The sequence below is a fragment of the Cynocephalus volans genome, chromosome 14 (assembly GCF_027409185.1).
Source record: "Cynocephalus volans isolate mCynVol1 chromosome 14, mCynVol1.pri, whole genome shotgun sequence".
Lineage (NCBI taxonomy): Eukaryota > Metazoa > Chordata > Mammalia > Dermoptera > Cynocephalidae > Cynocephalus > Cynocephalus volans.
Genome location: NC_084473.1, coordinates 24,797,961 through 24,819,610, shown reverse-complemented (window position 1 = coordinate 24,819,610; position 21,650 = coordinate 24,797,961). Strand labels below are relative to the sequence as shown.

General features: G+C 37.5%; 1 protein-coding gene across 1 annotated transcript in view; it reads left to right on the top strand.

The window, feature by feature from the left end:
• The window catches only part of ASXL2 (ASXL transcriptional regulator 2), a 128,139-nt gene extending 109,686 nt beyond the window's left edge, over positions 1-18,453 (top strand). Inside the window, exons 10-13 of the mRNA XM_063078347.1 lie at positions 3,832-3,928; positions 6,321-6,426; positions 8,318-9,038; positions 11,945-18,453. Coding sequence (XP_062934417.1) covers positions 3,832-3,928; positions 6,321-6,426; positions 8,318-9,038; positions 11,945-14,392 — 3,372 coding nt within the window. The 3' untranslated portion in view covers positions 14,393-18,453. The remainder of the gene's footprint in view (positions 1-3,831; positions 3,929-6,320; positions 6,427-8,317; positions 9,039-11,944) is intronic.
• The last annotated feature ends 3,197 nt before the right edge of the window (positions 18,454-21,650 follow it).

Below are 21,650 nucleotides of genomic sequence, written 5' to 3'. Positions count from 1 at the left end.
TAAACAAGAAATAAGAATATTTTTATGTAAGTGTCTTAATAGATGGGCTTTTAAGCCTTAAAAAAAATAAAAACCACTCTCTTAGCAGAATGTCAAGATTATGGAATAAATTTGACTAACTATCATATTAGGACATAGACATCCATAGAATACAGTTTGGCTGTACCAGCCAGCAAGAAAAAAGAGAGAGAAACATAGAATGCATTTCAGGAAGAAGAGTTGTCTTGGTCCTATCAGCAAGGTGTGGGCCAGTGCCTCAGTGGAGTGGGAAATGTCAGGAATAAACCAAAAACATGGGTTCAGATAAATAGCTACATCTGGAAGGACACACAACATGGAATAACAATGGTAGGATTAAGAATGTTCATTATTTTTATTCTTTCATTAAATTTTTCTAAAAGAAACATTTATTGCTTTTTATAATAAAGAACTTAAAACCCAATATAAGCCATACTTTAAAAAAAAGTAGCAAGAAGAAATACTAAAGGTTTGGGAAGAGTCAAAACAAAAACCAGAGAGGTTTAGCTTGATCAGGAGTAAGGTAAATGTCTGAGACTTAGGATTTCATTGAGGAAAGAGTGACTAGCAAGTCACTCCTCCTTCTCTTCTTCTGTTTCCTCCTCTGTGAGAGGACCGTTATGATTTTCTAAAGTTTTATTCATATCTGAAAATTTTTTTAATTATTATTTCCAAACACATACTACATTTCTGAGTAATGTGATAGGTCCTCCTGCCCCCCCCCCACTGCCTTTTTTAATAAAACAAGAAGGTGTTTTCCTTAGTTTACAGTACGAGATTAACAGAATAAGCAAGTTACACAAATATATATTTAATTGACTATAAAGTCAAAACTAAATCTTTCTAATTCTGAAAATTGTCTTTTCACTAAACTACATTGACACCAATTTCACAGTACTATGTCAAAGCAGGTCAGGGTTCATTGTCCAAGAATCCAGCAATAGGGACAAATAAGTAAAACTGGTCCTTCCCAGTGATGCTTTCCCCACCGTAACTTTCTAGGAGAAATTATAGCTTTGGGGATGCCCAGTTCTTGGTTAGAACAAATTAGGAGACTGAAGTTTCAGCAAAATTTTTAAAGAACCTCATTGGGGATCTCTCTCTTTGTCTTTTTTTTAAGACTCGGTTTTATTAGGCTGGGAATAGTACTGAAGGCCTACTTATGGAACTCTAATGCCAGTTACTCAGAACTGTTTTTTGATTGACGGCCTTTATCCTATCTCAGTCTAGAGAATTGCCACGTATAATTTTAGAATTAAAAGGAGCCTTAGAGGTTATCTGGTTCAGCTTCCCATGGAGTGTAATCCTGTGGGGTATTCTTAACAGGAGGTTACTTGGCCAGTCTTTTTCAGTTATTAATATGGTGGGAACACATAGTAGTCTGAGCAATATTGTTCTTATGTATGGAGTGTGGAGTTCTGATTAAGTGAAATACAGCTGATGGTGAAGTTGAATTTCACTTAACCAGAACTCCATACTCCATACATAAGAACAGTTGTATGAAATTTGGGGTGTTTATAAAGAATTCTGGTTGTCACTAGGATGAAAAGTTGGAAATGATACTTCAGTGTATGGACTATGCAACAATGAACAGTAGAAAATATTATTTTAGACCAGAGAAAAAACATAAGGGAGGGTTGGATTAAAACACTTCTCTTCTGATGTGTTTGAAGCTCCATCATATGGAAGAGGTAAACTTCTTTCTTTCTCTGGAAAGCAGATTAGGGGTTAAAATAACTTGTTAGTATCTGGAGGGTTAAACTGCAGAATGGATTGACTTGCAGTGGAGTAAATTGTTCATCACTGGAATATTCAAGTGGAGATTGGATGAACTGTTCTCATAGGGAAGCCTATTACCCTTGTCCTAACTCTCTAAAGCATGAGTCAGCAGTCAGCAAACTCCAGCACACTGGGCAATTTCAGCCCACTGTCTGTTTTTGTCTATAAAGTTTTGTTGGCATCCAGCCACTCCTGTTAGTTTACATATTGTCCATAGCTATTTCTGTGCTACGATAGCAGAGTTGAGTAGTTGCAACAGAGGCCATATGGCCTACAATGCCTAAAGTATTCGCAGTCTAGTTCTTTATAGAAAGTTTACCAGTTTCTACTGTAGAGCCAGGGGAAGATAATGTTGCCCCAGATAGGTTGGAAAGTAAAGTGGGTTAGAAAGAGTTTCTCAGTTCCTAGGATGTTCAAATAGGTTCCTAAACTTTCTTCAGAAAATTGTTTTGGACTTAAAATTTTACAGTTAGCTTTTTAATCCACCTTTTTTTTTTTTTTTTCCTGCATATTGTCTGAATGTGAGGTTCAACTTTATTTTCTCTTAGATGGATAGGCAGTTGTTTCAGCACTATATATAGCCATCTTTTTCTCACTTTTTGAAATACCATTTTTGTTATATATTCTGTTCATATATATGTGGTGTGCACTTATAGGCACTCTCGCCTCTTCCACTCATTTCTTTGTTCACTCTAATACCAGTAATGGAGTTTTGATTGTAGTGGCTTCATTTGGTACATTTAAAAGTTGGAAAGGCAATTCCCTCTTCCCAATTTTTTTATTATTTATTTTTTTCCATATGAAGTTTAAGATCATTCAATTTATGAAAAATATGCTTACGACTTCTGATAGGAATGAAGATATTAATTTGGGGGAGAATGGCACTTTTATTAAGTTTTCCCATCCAAGTTTTTTTTTTTTTTTTTTTTTTTAGATCTTGTGGTTTTTGTCCTTAAATAGGATTTTACGTTTTTTAACCAAGACAAGGAGATCGAAAATCTCTAATATAAAGAAGAATTTTAAAACCTTTTGGCAAATAATCACAAATCTAGTCAGTGGAGAGATATATTAGGGGAAATATTTTTAACGTGTGACAGTAAGTATTACTGTGTATAATATGCGAAGGATTCTCACAAATTGATATTAAAATAAGCAGCCTAATAGAAAAAAATGAGAAAATGATAGGAATTGGCAATTTACAGGATAGCTAGTGTAAATCTTCAGTAAACATGCAAAAAGACTCACAAACACTCCAGTAGTCAAGAAAATGTTTCCCATTTCAAACCTGTTAGATAGGCAAACATTTAATAGCATGTTAATATTTACCTTTGGCGGGGGAAAAGTATACTTGTATATTGCTGGTAGAAATGTCTGTTGGTTTAGCCTTTTGGAAAGTAATCTGATAATATCTAGTTACACACACACACACACACAAAATATTCTTTGTTCTAGGAACATATCCCTTAGAAATAAAAGCACTAGTATATTCATCTGTACCAGGATGCTCATTGTAGCTTTGTTCATTATGGGGAAACATTGGAAACTATATGTCTGTTGTTAGGGAACTGGTAAATTAATTGAGGTATATTCATACAGTGAAGTAATATGCAGCCATTATAAAGTAGCTAAAACTATGCCGGTTGACTTAGAGAGACTTCCACAGTGTATCCTCTGAAAAAAGTAAGATGCAGAGCAGTGTATATAACTTGGTCCTCCTTTTCTAAAACAAGCACCGGTCAGAAAAAAACTGTTACATATGTATTTATTTACGTGTGGTTCTGTGAGCAGGTTTATAATCATTGGGGAATGGAGTTGAGAGGAAAAAGGGAGGAGAGGTAAACAGGACAGGAATATTTTAAAACAAAATGATATTACATTAAAAATCATATTGCATAAGCAGCATGGTATGAAATAGTCATGTTTTTATAAAATTAAATGTACATACATTCTTTTCTAAAATGAAAAGAAAGCCAAATACCACATGATACCTTTTGCTTACTTTGTAAGCTTTCCTTGGCTTATTCTTCGACCCAGGTTGGTCCAGATGGTCTGATGAAGTTAAATGGCTCAGCACTTAACAATGAATTCTTCACGTCAGCAGCCCAAGGCTGGAAGGAAAGACTCTCAGAAGGTAAGTGTGCTACTTCATGTTTCTCCCACTATGTATGTGCACTTGGAGCTACTGTGAGGGCATATTGGCACCTCTCCACCTCATCAGGTATTTGAGCAATTTTGGAAGGTAAAGGACAGGGTGTTTCCATAGGGTAGGTTAGCTGTACTGTGTGAAACACATTGTTAGACTTTTATCTAGAGCCTTGCAGCCTGGTTGACTCAAGTAGAGTCCAGCAATATGTTTCTTTAATTATTTAAACTCACCTGAGAAACAAAAACATACAGATTTTTAGGCCCTACTCATAAAGATTCTGATTCATTAATTCTAGATTAATGCCTAGGAATTGAAATTTTAAGAAGGTTCCTAATTAGCAGAGTATAGAATTAGATGTATTTCATGTGCTATAAATCAGAGTTTTTTTATTACTTCTCAACCTCACTGAAACTGACAGTAAAAAGAATCAGTGAGAACTTTTTAAAAAATCACTTTATTGAGATATATTTCTCATACTGTAAAATTCACCCTTTTGAAGCGTACACTTCAGTGGCAGGCAGAACGTTTTAATAAATATGGATCATGACTGAGAATTACTGACTGGTCACTGGTCTGCCACATGTGCCTTGCTTCTAATAGCGATTAACAAATTTACTGAGAGCAAATTATAAAGTATAGAAAAAGTTATGATTGATTGTGTGAGCAGTGCATGTAGTATCGGCCAGTATTAGCAGTTAACCCCTACTGTTCAAAATACCTGTTGTGTTTTCAAAAATGTTGATGTCCAGGCATTGCTGTTGATGACGAGGATGGTGCCTGAGCTTTAGTGTTTGTTTTTGTTTTTTAAAGTTTGCCAAGTGATTCTAATTTGCAGGTATAATTAAAACCACTGGCTGTACTTTTATTTCAAATATTACATCTTCTTCCATATATATGGAACACGAAATAACACTTGGAAAGTCGCATATAGTTATGCCAAAAAGTGAGAAGCTTTAAAATAAATACATTTTTAAGGAGAGCATTAGGAATGCTATTCACTGTTTACTTTTTGTCAGATCCCTGACAGAGTTAAATGACCAGCTTATATCTGTATTAGTTCATCCCAGTTGTTGACTTTTCCCATCCTCTTCTTTTAGAGTAAATTCCTTAAAGAAGGGATCTCTTGCTGATCATTTTGGTCCTTTCTCTTTCTTACAGATTTCCTTGGGCAGAGACCCCTTTTTTCTGAAAGAATTGAAATCACATAAGCACTTTAAAACATACCAGTTACCAGTACCTTTCTTTAAGAATAAATTGATAAAGGATTTACTTCCCCAACCCCCACTTTTTTGTAAGTAGGTGTTATCAACAATGATACCTTGATTATTATTAGTGTTACTTTTTTTTTTTAACATGTAAGCTATACTATAGTCATGTGATTATATTTTGTGCGCAACCAAAACTTTGAACACTTTACTTATGTGAACAGTGTTTAATTCTTATTTCTCATTCTATGATACACAGTAGACTCAACAGCAGAAGTTCTGCGTTGGCTCTAACAGCCAAATTCCTCTTTTCTTATTCCTTAGCCCCCCGACTGTCATATCCACAGTCCTCTAACACTTTTCCTTTCCTTCTTCTTACCCCCAGGAGGTCTTAAACTTCAAATTATGCCATTTCTACTTCTTATTCCTTGATGTCCTGGGTGTTAGCGTATAAAAGGGAACAGCCTCTCTGAGCCACAAGTTTGAAGATGGCGTACCCAGCATATTCACTTGTCTCTGCTGATGGAGTGGGAAGGATTGAGGTGGTTGGTAGTGTCTGCAAATAAATGGCATATACAGTACAGCTGGGTCTTTGGCATGTTGAGTGAGTTGTTGCCAGGGCACTAGACTTGTCCAATTTCTAGAACAATTAGAAAATTGACAACTCCAGAATTATTCCCTACTTTTTTTACTGGAATCTCAAATGCCTTTAAGCAAGGCCATAGCTTTTGATTGTGCAGTTAGGGTAAAAGACCTAAAATATGAGTTGCCTCAGAGAAACAGGAATTTAAAATAATAAAGATGCATTATTTACTGGAAGCACATCGCTTTTTTTTCCAGTGAAAAATAAATTAGAAATTCAAGGTTAGAAAAATGTTTAGGGAATGTGATGTTTGGAGGAGGACAGAGGTGCTACAGGGGAAGTCCACAGAATAGGCTCTGTTAGCCTCAGCTGATTACTGAAAACTACATGGAGTGCATGGAGTGGTGTGCAAACATATTTTTATTTCACCTAGTAGCATTTAAGTCCTCCTTTATACTGAGGAGCTTTAGGAAGTTTCTGTTGCTTTCACATAATAGTATTCTGATTCCTACATAAGTCTTTTCTGATTTATAAATAGTTAAAAGTTGCAAATATTTCTATTGAATATCCTTTTTTTGGTACATTACAGGTGAGTTTACACCTGAGATGCAGGTGAGAATTCGACAAGAGATTGAGAAGGAGAAAAAAGTGGAGCCATGGAAGGAACAATTCTTTGAAAGCTACTATGGTCAGAGGTAATATTAAGACAGACTCTGTAAACCAAATGTTAACTCCTGCATTTATATCATATAGTGCTCTAAACTCATTACCTTAACAGAAAATCTAGCCCCCAATTTTCATCTATTTTCTATTTCACTAATTCTTTACCAAGAAGGCTTTGTTTGTTTGTTTTTTAATGAATCACGGGTACACAGAATTGGATCACTCATAATTCTTGACCCTTAACAGACTATCATCATAGGAGGAATGGTTTCTTTTAAGAAAAAAAAGTTTTATCTTGAATTAGAGCTTCTTTCTTTGAAAGATTAGCTTTTCTTCTAGTAACTTATAAGGTATAAGAATACTAAGTTGTGTACATTTGTCATAGTAGTTAATTATCCCCAAATAAAACTTACCCAGAATCACTGAGGAATCCTGTAATATGGACCATTATACCCAATATATACTTAAACAGCCTTTCCTCTGTAAGACACTTCAGGAGATGTACATAGCTGAGTCAATATACAAATGCTGTAGCCAAAATCAGTCTTTTTCCTAACACGAAGTCACAATAAAATCTTAATTTTGACATTTAAAGATGATAATGATGCTGTTTTGTTTGAAATAGAATTAACCTAGACTCCTGTTCGTTAGGCTCCATTCCTTCTTTCTGCATGCCAAATGGCAGCCCTTAAGGAGATTCTATAATCACAGCTTGAGAACTAAGGGCTCCTTTTTCTTATCTCGAAGTAGTGTTCATTGATTCCCTTCACAGTCGTTTAGGAAAGATTCCTATTGAGATCAAGAGTCTCATATACTGATTTTTCTACATTCTTGGTATAAGCATTGAACTATAGATATGATGGTATAGGTACTTTGAAAAGTTCGTGGAAAAATAGAATTTAAAGGTAATACAAATCTTTCCACAAACTTTTTGAAGTATTCTCGTATTACAGGTAACAGTAATTCTATAAATATTTTTTCATTCCCTCTATTAGGAAAATAGAACATTACAGTTGTTCTTGGGTCTCCCTTTCTATCTTCAGCAACTACTTTTTGGCAGCTTTTATAGAAGGATTATTTTTGATTATTGCCTAGTTTTGTCTTTAGCCATTCAATCTCAGAGACACAGTATGATTTGAGGTCATCAGAGAAGGCTACATTGATTCTGCCTGTACAATATTCTAAAACATTAGAAGAGTCACTAGTGATCCTTAGCCAGGCCACACAATGGAAGTCCCAATTGGTCTACACCACCAGGATAGCACAGAGGCACTCAATCTCAAAATTTTAGAGCTAGAACAAGTGGGATTTAAATAGACTTTTTAAAAACTCAGTTATAATTCTGAACCTCTGGACAACATTGACAGGCAGCTCTCCTACTGTCTCCTTAGGGGCTCCTTAGATTGTTTGAACCAGCATTTCTACAGTTACTGCAAAGCAGAGTTCATCTTAATCCAAATCCATAATTCCAGAATGGATGGATCTTGGCCTTACTTCAGTTCCCTTGGAGGTAGTTTGTGATGCATGCCTCTAGACAATATGGCCCCTTTATAAGCAGAAGTAATAATAATAACTACCACTATTGAGCTTTTATTATGTGCTCGGTAAGTACTTCACATGGATTAACTTGGTCAGTCATCATAGCAACATTATGAAGTAATTAACCCCTGTGTACAATTGAAGAAATTGAGGTATAGAAGGCTAGTCACTTAGTGTCAATGGACAGTTGCTATCAGAGCCAGGATTTGAATCCAGGTACTCTGGCTCCAGAATATTCACAATTATTAATAATAGTGAAGATAATACATGAAGAATCCTACTATGTGTCAGGAGTTCTCATAGGCATTGTCATATTTCATTATCTCATAATACCTTCAGTAACATGGGCTATTTCTCAACTAGAGTATTTCTTCTGCTTTTTAGTTCTGGCCTCAGCCTTGAAGATTCAAAGAAACTGACAACTTCCCCCAGTGATCCCAAAGTAAAGAAAACCCCAGCTGAGCAACCAAAATCCATGCTTCCTTCAGAGGCTTCTCCTATCAGAATAGTCCCAGTTGTTCCCCAGTCAGAGTGTAAAGAAGAGGCAGTGCAAATGCCATTGCCAGTCAGAAAAGAAGGGCATGAGAGCCAAGATGAGGTGCAGCCAAATGTCTCCAGATCTACAGAGTCCCTACTTTCCTCAGCTAGCAATGCAAATGAGCTTAGCAGCATTCCTCCCATCAAGTGCCCAAAGGATGAGGATCTCTTGGAGCAGAAGCCAGTTGCCTCTGCTGAACAGGAATCTGAGAAAGAGAATCATCTCACCACATCTTCTAATTATAACAAAAATGAAAGCCAAGAAGCTTTAGTTATATCCCCAAGCAAACCCAAGGGTCCTGGGGTGGAAAAACCAATCATGAAGCCCATAGCAGAAGCAGGTCCACAAGAGACCATTATGAGGGAACCTCCAGCAACTCCTGTTGATCAGAGCCCAGAAAGCCTCAAGAGGAAATCTTCTGTCACTCAAGAAGAGACCCCTGCAAGCTGGGAGAAAAGGCCACGTGTCACTGAGAATCGCCAGCACCAGCAGCCATTTCAAGTCTCGCCACAGCCCTTTCTCAATAGAGGGGACAGAGACCAGGTGCGAAAAGTACCACCCCTCAAGGTAAGAGAGTGGAGAGAATTGAAGAGGAGAGATGGTCTAAACACTAGGTTTTTGATCATGCCTACTAAATTGCAAGTAGTTTATATTTCTTAATGTAGAAGCAGTTGTGTATATTTGATATACATGTAACTGTGGTCTTACACAAATAAAATTATTGATAAACAGGCACTTAGAACTGCATTCCTACAGATCTTTCTTGATGTTTTAATAAGGAAGATACCTGGATATCTAACATAAACCACCCCCATTCCTCTGTGCTTGCTACTCTTGTATCTTAAGACAGTTACGAAAATTATTCTGTCTTATATGACAAAGTAAGAAGTGTGAGGATAAGCGTGAGGAGGCCACTTGTATGATCAGAAGATCTTACCCTTGGGCCAACCCCGTGGCGCACTCGGGAGAGTGCGGCGCTGGGAGCGCAGCAGTGCTGCCGCCGTGGGTTCGGATCCTATATAAGGATGGTGGGTGCGCTCACTGGCTGAGCGCGGTATGGCCGGTCACAAACAGACAGAAAAAAAAAAAAAAGAAGATCTTACCCTTGAAAGTACACTTTTTCCCCACTTTTATTTAACTTAGATGAACCAAAATTAGTTCTATCAGGAAATATCCCATGCAAACATTTATATAGTAGAACTTGACCCATTTCATGTACTACTTGACTCCTTCCTCTCTCTTATGGGGCTTCTTATTACTGATAGTATAACGTTCTTCATTGCTTTTAGTCTTGTGGTTTCAGCACTGAGGAATCTCATTTTTTTCTTATTTTACAAACTTTTTTCCATTATTAACATACACTGTCGTGCATTGCCGGATTCTTATTTTTATGATAATCACTTTTACTGTTCTTCATATAAAAATAGTAGAAACCTTTCTTTAATAAACGTCAATCAGAGCTTATCTCCAGACCTGAGAGCCGAGTTATAATTTAGGTTTTACTGTACATGACACTGAGCAAGACCTATCATTTCTATCCTCATCTGTAAGGAGGCTGGATTATATCATATTCTGTCTACTTTCTGCTAATCCAGAGAGACTCTACACTGAAAACTTAAATCCACTGTGACCAAATTAATATAGTCATGCACCACATAACAATGGGTCATTGGCACACTGCATATATGACAGTGGTGCCATAAAATTATAATGGAGCTGAAAAGTTCCTATGTAGTCATGTCATAACCCTCTTAACATTGTAGCGTAACACATTACTCACATAGGAGGAATAAGCTATACCATACAGCCTAGGTGTGTAGTAGGCTATACCATCTAAGTTTGTGTAAGTATACGCTATGATGTTTGCATGTGATGATATCACTGAACTACGCATTTCTCAGAATGTATCCTTGTCATTAAGTAGCACAGGACTATAATTTTACTTTTTTACTTTCTTTTTCATCATCCCCTCAAAAAAGACTTCACCAGAAGTTGCTTTAGCAACTCTCGCATTAGACCTTACCACAAATCCGACTTTCTTAGACAAAACTTAATATAATTTATAATAAAACAAAACCTTTTTTTTTTTTTTTTTTTTTTTTTAAAAAGATGACCGGTAAGGGGATCTTAACCCTTGACTTGGTGTTGTCAGCACAATGCTCACCCAGTGAGCAACCGGCCATCCCTATGTGGGATCCGAACCCGTGGCCTTGGTGTTATCAGCACCGCACTCTCCAGAGTGAGCCACAGGCCGGCCCTAAAACAAAACCTTTTAATCAAAATTTAAGTAGAAAACAAAATTTGAATTTTATTACAAATGTCATAATTTAGTTACATTTAAAAAGAAAAGAATCTAATCCCTCTGCTGTGCCAGGGTAGGGCTTTTCACTAAGTTAAATTATGAATGCGTGGACAACTTTGAATGGTTTTGTACTTAAAGAGAAAGTTTAATATCTCATTTATTCTGCATAATCAGGTAATAGGACTGATTACATACATAACCGAAACTTATTTTTTAAAGTATTAAAACTTTGTTTTAACTACTTTTAATGATTGTCCTTAGTTGATTTCAATGTGTTGTTGATGATTTTCAGCCATTATGGTAGATATCATTTATTTTGCTAGGTATGGTATTAACTCTCAAGAGTAGTCTTATGTAAGGTTGTTTGTCCCTATATAAAATTCCCCTAAACAACTTACTTATATTTAATTTTCTAATTTTATCTACTTTTTCCCATTTTCTCCCTGTAGTCCCTTGTAGGTATTAACAAGGAACAACAATTGTTTTCTTCTTACTGTCGGCAGCTTCTAAAATACTATGTGCTGAGTAAATAATGCTATATAGGCTTGTTAGAATTGTATATAAAATAGATTTCTTTCAGTGCTATCTAGAAGCCTCTGTAATTTGAAATAATTCAGCCCATATGCTTAACTGTGCGTGTGTGTCTGTAGAGCAGAGAAGAACAAGTATTTTCTCCTGGACCTTTGTAGTAAAGCTAAGAAGTAAAAGACAGTAACGGTGTTGTTCTTTTTTTCTTTCCTTCTTCCCTTCCCTCCCTCCCTCCTTCCTTCCTCTCTTCCTTTTTTCCTTCCTTCCTGTTTCTCTCACATACACATACATTCTAAAAATGCAGATACCATAGAAAAGTGTATATCTTAAATAATATGCAGTTGTGAGTAGTAGGAGGGAATTGTGTTGAGAAAAGAGATGTGGGGATTTAGGGTGGGAGTGGAGGGAGAAAAGTCTTTGGCACCAATAGAAAAGGTGGAGTCTTTGGCACCAATAGAAAAGGTGGAAGGACCCTAGAGATAAACTTATGTAGGTGTCTCCATGGTTTGATATTGCAGCCATAGACCTCCATGTTTGTCACACGTGCTGTAGTGTCCATCTACTCTAAAAATGTAGAGATTAATGAAGCATTGTTATAAATGAAAGCTAAGCCCTATTGTTTTTTCCCCCCTGCTTTTTTCAGATCCCGGTCTCCAGAATCTCCCCCATGCCGTTTCCTGCATCGCAGGTCTCTCCCAGGGCTCGTTTTGCAGTCTCCATCACTAGTCCTAACAGAACAGGAGCCAGAACTCTTGCAGACATCAAAGCAAAAGCCCAGCTGGTCAAAGCACAGAGGGCAGCAGCTGCAGCCGCCGCCGCAGCTGCTGCAGCCGCCTCAGTTGGAGGGACCATTCCAGGACCTGGTCCAGGGGGTGGACAAGGTCCAGGAGAGGGCAGTGAAAGGAAAACTGCTAGAGGAGGGAGTCCAGGCTCAGACAGAGTCAGTGAAACTGGAAAGGGCCCCACACTGGAACTGGCAGGAACTGGAAGCAGGGGAAGTACGAGAGAGCTTTTACCCTGTGGTCCAGAGATTCAGCCCCAATCTGAGACCAAGACCCCAGGCCAGGCACAGCCTCATAGTGTCTCTGGAGCACAACTACAGCAAACCCCCTCAATGCCTCCAACACCTGCCATCAGTGGAGCATGCACAAGTGTCCCATCACCAGCCCACATAGAGAAACTGAATAATGAAAAACTGAAAAACCCCACAAGGGCAACAGGCACAGTAGCCTCTCTCAGCCACCAACAAGGACCCAGTAGTTGTAGACAAGAGAAAGCATCTTCTCCAACAGGTCCTGCTCTAATTTCAGGTGCCTCACCTGTTCGTTTTGCAGCTGATGGCATGGTTGAGCCCAAAGCAGGTTGTAGTAAGAATATATCAAACCCTTCAGCCTCAGCAGTGACAAATGCTAGTGCTCCAGTGGATATGACTCCCTCTCCTTTAACATCCTTATTGACAACAGCCACTTTAGAAAAGCTTCCTGTACCCCAGGTCATTGTAACAACAGCACCTACTGGATCAGCTTCATCCTCAAGCACTTTGCCAGCAGCTTCAAGCCTTAAAGCCCCAGGAGCTTCTTTAAATATGAATGGACCTATTTCAAGACCAAGCTCTAGTATCCCTGCTAATAATCCTTTAGTTACTCAGCTGCTCCAGGGCAAAGATGTTCCCATGGAACAAATTTTGCCTAAACCTCTCACCAAAGTTGAAATGAAAACTGTTCCACTGACTACAAAAGAGGAAAAGGGGATGGGAGCACTCACAGGTACCAGTACAACAGAAAACAGCACCAGAGAAGAAGTTACCGAGAGACAGTCCCATCCAGGTATACAGCAACTGGGTAAAACCTTGCAAAGTAAGCAGGTCCCCCAGGTTCCAAGACCTCTTCAGCTTTTTTCAGCTAAGGATCTGAGGGACTCTAGCATTGAGATACACCAATACCAAGAAGGACTAAGTAAAGCAACCCAAGATCAGATCCTTCAGACTCTCATCCAGAGGGTTCGGAGGCAAAATGTTCTCTCATTTGTGCCGCCCTCCCAGTTCAACTTCACTCACTCAGGTTTCCAGTTAGAAGACATCTCCACAAGCCAGAGGTTCATGCTGGGTTTTGCTGGTAGAAGGACATCCAAGCCTGCAATGGCAGGTCACTACTTACTTAATATTTCCACCTATGGCCGAGGTTCAGAAAGCTTTAGGAGGACCCATTCTGTAAACCCTGAAGACCGTTTTTGTTTAAGTAGCCCCACTGAAGCCTTGAAAATGGGATATACAGACTGTAAAAATACAGCAGGAGATAGCAGCAGCAGCAGCAGAGAAGACGATACTGATGAGGAAAGCACTGGTGATGAGCAAGAATCTGTTATGGTGAAGGAGGAGCCTCAGGCTTCCCGGGGTTCCGGCAAGTGTGATGCAGGTTTGGGACCCCACAGCAGGGAAACCCTATCCACCAATGATTGTTTAGCTAATAAGAATGTGAAGGCCGAGACAGCAGTGAATGAGCAAACCACTTTAAGTAAGGAGAATTACCTGTTCACTAGAGGCCAAACATTTGATGAAAAGACCTTAGCCAGAGATTTTATTCAGGCAGCACAGAAGCAAATGGCTCATGCAGTGAGAAGTAAGACAATGCGTAGCAGCCCTGAGCTTTTCAATTCTACTGTTCTTCCTCTACCTGCAGACAGTCCCACCCATCAGCCTCTGCTCCTTCCACCATTGCAAACCCCAAAGTTGTATGGAAGCCCCACACAGATAGGGCCAAGCTACCGAGGCATGATCAATGTTGCCACCTCATCTGACATGGACCATAACTCTGCTGTACCAGGTAGCCAGGTATCTAGCAATGTAGGTGATGTCATGTCCTTTTCAGTGACCGTCACAACCATCCCTGCTAGCCAAGCTATGAATTCCAGCAGCCATGGACAGACCATTCCTGTTCAAGCCTTTCCTGAAGAGAACAGCCTAGAGGACACACCTTCGAAATGTTATTGTCGATTGAAAGCCATGATCATGTGCAAAGGGTGTGGAGCTTTCTGCCATGATGATTGCATTGGCCCCTCCAAACTGTGCGTTTCCTGCCTTGTCGTTAGGTAATGAGACTAGAAAGAGACATATTGTAAAGGAGGGGAAAGGGAAGTGTTGACAAGATGTGCTTTTTTGCGTCCTTTTTGGAATCACAGAAATAAGTAGGTTTCATTTGTCTTAAGAGACAAATGTTACTTAATCAGGAAAACAGTACAAATCTTTTACATTTTAGAGGAAGAACACCTTGTATAGTAAATCTTAAGTCAAGCAAGACTGTGGATTTGTGACAAGTTTGCACTTACAAAATCATGTAAATAGGTCACATTTTGTTTAACATTATTTTCCCAACTGTTTAGGTAATAATGTATTACTTTGAATTCAGATTTATGTTTCACTTCCTGTGACTCTGAGAAAAGTTTAATGCCAAGCATGGTGAAAGGAAGCTGTTTCCCTTCTGACCTTTCCTAAGAGGCTAGGAAAAGGAAGGAGTGAAGGAATGGTCCAAAGAAATAACCATTTACAATGATTATGTCTTGACAGTCTGGATATAGATTATTCATAGATTACTCAGCATTTGCAGGATTTGGATTTACGGTTTACTCAGTTCCTTTACCTTAAGTGGAACACAGGTAGTGTTTCCGACTCTGAATGCTCTGACTTGGTTCTTGGCATCCATAAACCAGTACTATTGCCAAGCACTCTGCTTGCAGTTTGTGGATCCCTGCTGTTCCCTAATTTCATTCCCTTGCCTTGAGACAGTGAATGTGATCTGTGAAGGTTGACATACTAGTATAAAACAAACAGAAAAATGTTGTGATGGGGTGATTTGAACTTTGTCTTTTTAGGCAAAGGGAATGTAACTGCAGAGACTGTTAAACTGAACCTAAAGAACTTTGGAAAACAATTTTAACACTAGAAACAAGGTAGTCTCTCTTTTCCTCTTCTCTCCCAACCCAGTACCTAATGTTGTATATAGTCAGCTGTTGTCACAGGTAGAAGAGCTCATTAATGCTACATTTGCTCATTCTGTTCAACCTGTTTTGACCTCCCAGATGTCTGAGGAGGAGGGAGTAATTTTAGCTCATCTTGCTTTAAACACAAGTGTGTGCACACACGCATATGCAGTATAAAACACTTCCTGCTTTAGAAAATGTATCCCCTGTTTTGGATTACTGCTGTCTATACACTAGACATTTCTAATGTAAAGGGGCTTCAGTGAATGGCTAAGGGAACATCTGGAAAGGAAGAAAAATTAGCTCCAGTGTTCTGTTGTTTGTTTTTGCTTATTTTTCTTTTTTCTTTTTTTGTTTTTTACATTTTTCTGTAGTGACTAAAGAATTTTTGAGTACGTAATATTTAGGTCATGGTTCAAGAACATTAAAATAAACTGTAGTTTGCCAGAACTTGGTATTAAATTGGAGATTGTCAGTTTGCATCATTTGCATATTGATTTCAAACCTCCTAATTTGAAATGTGTAAAGAATATTAGTGCCACCTAGTACAGTTGTATTTGTACTTGAAATATTCAGGATGTGATAGTTCCAAAATGCAGAACAGTTTAAACTTGTTAGTTAAGTCACATTCCAGATTAGGAGAAAGTAGGCAGTAATAATCTGTGTTTTGTCCCTGTTCTGCTACCCATCCCTGCCCACCCCACCCCCTGCATCATACACTTCTTTTAATACTTTCCCACAGTCCCTGCTCCAAACCCTATAAACTCACTTCACTATTTTACATTTTTCCTCATTGGTTTTTTTGTGCCCAAGGCAAACATAGGGTTAATACCTATTCCAGTTTCAGCCAGAACAATAGGATATCCTTCTATCTTCCCTTTTCTTCCAGCACAGGCATAACTAAGAGATAAGATGACTGACTGCAGGGATCCAGGCATAAGGCGTAAGTTCTCGAGTCAAGAACCAGTAGGAAACAGAAACCATGGTTTTGCAACCAAACTTTCAGTATCCTGGGTAATCTGAGAGGGGGTTAAGAAGATTTAACCCAGCCTCTTCACTCCCTACCTCAGAGCCAGGGCTGAGTGTGGTCTGTGTGCTGGAAGAGGTTGAGTGTTTCAGAATTGACCCCATGCTAAATGTCAGTCACCAATTTGGATTGATGAAAGTGATTTTTCTGCTTTTTTCCTTTCCTTTCAGAAAGGCTTTCTTCCATGGTTCCATCAACCTGAGGATAAACAGACTATATATAACCAGGAAGGAGGAAAGGCATCAGGGATTTTCAAGTCTACTTAGAGAGCAAACCATATTGTGCCTCTTCATCTAGACCCAGGCTCTTGCAGATAGGTCCTAAGCATTGCTATTCACCAGATTTTCTTAACAAATAATACTATACTCAGCTAAATATTTGCATTTAGGAATACTCCTAAAACAGAAATTGCCAGCTATGTGCATTGCCTCAATCTTGATCAGATGAGAGAACAATTAGATTCTTTTAGATTGGTAGTAAATTAAATACCAATCCATTTATTTGTTTCAAAACAATGAGTGGAAAGCCATTCCTCTTACAAATTGAACAGAAAAAATAACAATAATAAAAAAATTTACAATCTGACCCTTTAGAAAATGAAGCAATAGAAACAAGAAAACCTTTAAATTATTAGATTATTGTACTCTAGTACCTTCAAAGCAATTTTCATCTTAGTTTTTGAGTTGTTTTACCTTTCAGTCTGAAATGTTTTAATAACTGCTAAGCTTATTCTTAGAGTATTATGTGGCACTATTTCCAGTGACTAGTCAGGCATTATGCCTGATGCATATGCCTCCAGTGTACCCTAGCCTTCAGACACCCTCCACTGCAGGTCACCTTGGGGAGATAGCATTAATAATATCATCTCAGTCTTATTTATAAATATTCTAAGTTGTATAGTAGAGAAAGCTCCCTGAATCTAAGAATTTTAAAGCCAAATAACCTGGAGTTGTTTGCCCTACTTCTGTTCCTTAACCCCTGTGCTCAAAATACTGAAGCTATCTATACTATCCCATGTAATATTTTAGAGAATAAAAGCTGGCCATTGGCAATTTCTCCTGTGGTGGGGGGAGCATACTTAACATGGATTGAGAAGGCACACAGATGTAGATGTTTTAGAGCTTGTCTCAGATTTAAATAAGTAGCCAAAGGAAGACCTTATTGCCTTCGAGGTGAAGGTGCAAAGTCATACATATTAATGACCTGACAGTTACCATTCTAATTGCTTATTGTTGCCTTTCTCCACTTTAAAGAATCTTAAAGAACTCTTTGGTGAAATGAATTGGTATAGTGAGGAGTGTCTTCTCTGGTCATTACACTGCTATTTATTTCTAGAACTCCCTGTCAGTGAGCAGTGCCAGGGTTGTTTTTCTCTTTGACCTACAGGCTTCACATCACAGCAAGGAGAGAAACATCTCCCCGTTGCATTACAGCAATGTGCTAAGTAAAAAGCTTGGCCAAGGACAGTTTTCAGCTCAATTTTTAGAATAGTCCAAAGAGACTTTGAGAAACATGATGATAGGCAGGGACCTTTCCTACCATGTTTCAGTACCTACATACCTATTGAAAGAGAACAATAGGTAAAGCATTTCCTAAAGTTGAAGCAATAGCTTCATAGAGTCTTGGTTACTTTATTTTTTTTAATGCTTTACATTTGATACAACTATTAAAGATCAATTTTAAAAATAGCTTTCCAGTAATATATTTTAAGTAATATATATTTTAATATCTATGTAAAAAGTAACAATGGAAAACTGAATTTCTCATATATGGTATGTTTAATGTAGGACCTCACTGTTAAGGCACAAATTATTTCAAAGGAAGTCACTCTAAAGACACTCAGATTATTTCCAAAAAATGCAATAAGGGGAATAGTTTTGGGTTTATTTTTTGTTTTAAAAGAAAGTTGACTTATTTACCACAAGCTATTTTTCCCTTCTGGCTATAAGGTTTGTATAGATTGGTTTGGAAAATTCTGAAATTTTGTGTCTTTTGCCTTTTTAAAGGAATTGTTAACATTGGAATTGAGGGTATGTACAGAGAAGTTGGTGTCAACACCATTTAAAAAGTCATATTTTTTCACAAATATAGAATAAATCATTTTACATAAGAATTTAAAGTATTTGCAATAAATATATGTATATAGATTGTATGTATTCATATATTCTTATTTTTCATTTTATTATTAAGTAAAAGGTAATTAAAAGTGAAAATTAAAACCTTGGAGTTTTTGGTGAATCTTGAGATCTGCCGTATGTCTTGAGAGTGGCATGGGAAAGGGCCCCTCAGTTGTTGCCTTATAATACTTATGGGAAGTTTACCACGGATTGCATGGAAGAGAGTAAAACGAGGAATTTGGTGATAAATCAGGGTAGTATATTTCTTTCAGAACTTAAGTAAAAATATTATTAAATTCTCCTAACCTGTCTGTCTCCATGTTTTCCCCCTTGATATACTGTCTCCTAATTACCAAATGTTACTGGAAAAGTGAAGAAACACGGTGCAGTCTCTTTTTTTTAATATGTCATTGTTTGCTTCAAAAACAAAGAATGGTAAGAAAATATCTCAAGGGAAAAAGATAGATTTTCCTTTCTTCACAGTGGTAATAATTAATTAGCAGACATTCACTGCCACCACCTTCCAGGCCCTAAGGTTTTGTGAAGAAATAACTCTTGGAAGATAATAGAAAACTTTTTTTTTTTTTTTTTTTCTGTTTGCTGTCTTTGAGAAGGGAGTTTCATAGCCAGTCATGTCCTGTCTGACTGATCTGGAGAGGTCGAAGAGTTAGGAGAACACTTAAGAGAAATATCTATGCCTTGATTAGATTCTGTTTCATCATTTGACACTTAAATTTTGAACTCCCTAGTGTCAGGAAGGGCATTTGTAGAAATAAAAACTGAGCCAGATGTTAGGAGAGGTTAATTGTCTTCAGTCCTATACCTAGATTGCTGTCTAATCCAAGAGAATTCATTTTGTGGCTGTAAAGTAAATCCTTGGTTTTAGGATATGATGGGGGAGCAGAATGAGAGATATTTACGTGGTCTTTTAAAATAAAGATTTATAGCCCATTCTTTAAAAATGAAGTATAGATTAATTGATGACCTGAAAGAAAAATTGGTACGGTCAGATTTTCAAGAACATATATTGACCCGTAAAACTGACTTTTATTGTAGTTCACTAGTTAGTTCTCCCCATAATTGCTTGGCTGTGGTTATTTTCACTGAGGAAAAATATAAGCATATTTTGGAAATTAAAATAAGGACACATAATAATACTTTTTTAAAGGCATTATTTTTCAAAAATTGAGATTTTAAGCATCTGGGTTATGCAAAGACATTGGAGATGGAGATGGTTAAGCCATCCAAGAGAGCACATTCTAGATCTTAGCTGAAAATATACTATTTCTAAAGGAAAATTTTTAAGTCTCAGGGAGTATCTGCATCCTCATAATTCCCATATACAGTGGATGAAATGAAGGTGAAATATTTAAATGTGTGTTAACTAGTCTATGGTCATTTACAAAGATTGACTCCCCATTTCTAATGCATATTTATTGTTATTTCTAGTGCTTCCTACCTCATGGGAAGTAAAATTCATATTCAGGTGGTGACATGGGTGTCAAAAGATATAGTTGGTCTGCAGGTGAGTGACAGCAGTATACCAGAACACAGGACAGCTTCAGCTTGGATCCCCAACTACCCTTTATTTACTTCAGTCTTAGAAACCTGTGTTCATTGCTTTTGACACTACTTGACTTGTGTCTTCAGATGTCAGAGGTTTTGCATAATATTTCTAACTTTTTACAGGGGTACTTCAAAAAGTTTGTGGAAAAATAGAATTAGGTAATATGAATCTTTCCATGATCTTTTTGAAGACTTCTTGTGTATAACAGTCATGTTGTTCACTAATTCAAATATTTATGGAGCACCTACTATGTGCAAAGCACTACTAAAGTGGTTATGCAAGAGTAAGCAAAAACAGTCATGTAAATTATAAAAAGGTCTCCCTAAAGCAGTAATCAGCATTTTTCTAGTTCAGGGCTCAAGAAGTAATAAATGCCACATATTTCACAAAACATGTTGGAAGTTGAAGTGTAATGAGTTATGAAATAGCATTTGAGGCACTGGGCAAAACTGCTGAAACATGACGAGAGAAAAGAAGGCATTGACTCTAGATGAAAAACAGGCAATGCGGAAGTGAGGAGCCGTGTTAATATCTTTACTTATTTTGAGAGCTATCACCAGAATAACTAGAGTTATTAATAGAAATTTCAAGAAATCTATTAAGTGATATATAAATTAGAAGCAGGCCAAAAACAATCCCTCTTGATTAATTCACGTCACTATGTCAGTATCATGTTCAACTAACTCTTTCAAATAACGTTTGAGTAAATAATGCAGTTTTCCTGTCACTGTTCAAACCCCAGAGAAGCTGAAAGGAATTTTTTTTAAATGTGATTTTCATTTTATAGGTGAGAAGGAACTGTGTCCCTCCATTTTGAATTATTGCATACCTGTTTTTTCTCCATTACTTTAGTGTTCTCTTCTGATTATTGTGGAATTGGCCTTTTTCATCTCTCTTAAGTTACAGAGCTTGAATTAAAAAGGGCTTCAGCAGAACCCTAGCTCTTTTCATTTTAGTGACCAGAATCCTAATTCTGGCTTTAGGACTTTGTTGTAGAAAGGTTTTAAAAGGGTAAATTATTGTATTTTATCATCGCTTACACTTGAATTTTCCTTACCACTTGTCTTTAACCTGGATTACTGGATTTGCAACTCGAATTCTGTATGCCAAAATATCCACATTCACCTCAGTCACAGAGAGGTGTATTCCACTATGTAATGTCGTCTTAACTCTGTCCAGGAACCAAGAGGATGGAAATCCTGTTTTCCTAATACTTGGTGAGCTTCAACAGAAGATTGGGTTTCTTTTATAGAAACTGTAGACTAAGGAATACTGTGTACCTCCGTGTAGCTTTCAGCCTTAACCTAAAAAGGGAATCCATAGAAGGATCTCATAATAGGAAGGACAGACAAAACCTGGAAAAGGGCCAGGGATGATCAGCCATGGAGGTGGGCTTTGGCTAGATAGTGGGTTCTCCTGAAGAATAACTTCAAGCTATTTTTTTTGTGGTTTTTCAAACCCAAAAGAAGCTAATGGGAATGAAAAAAATCATACCCTAAGTTTAATTTTAATGGCAAAACCTAAAAGATGCCTTGGGGAGAAGAAAGATAAACCTGAGATTTGATTTTAAATGGATTAAACTGGACTAAGTAAGTAGCTTATCCTTTCTTTGAGCTTTTTGTTTTTTTAAGGGTTTGGGTTCACTTAACATAATATTGAATTG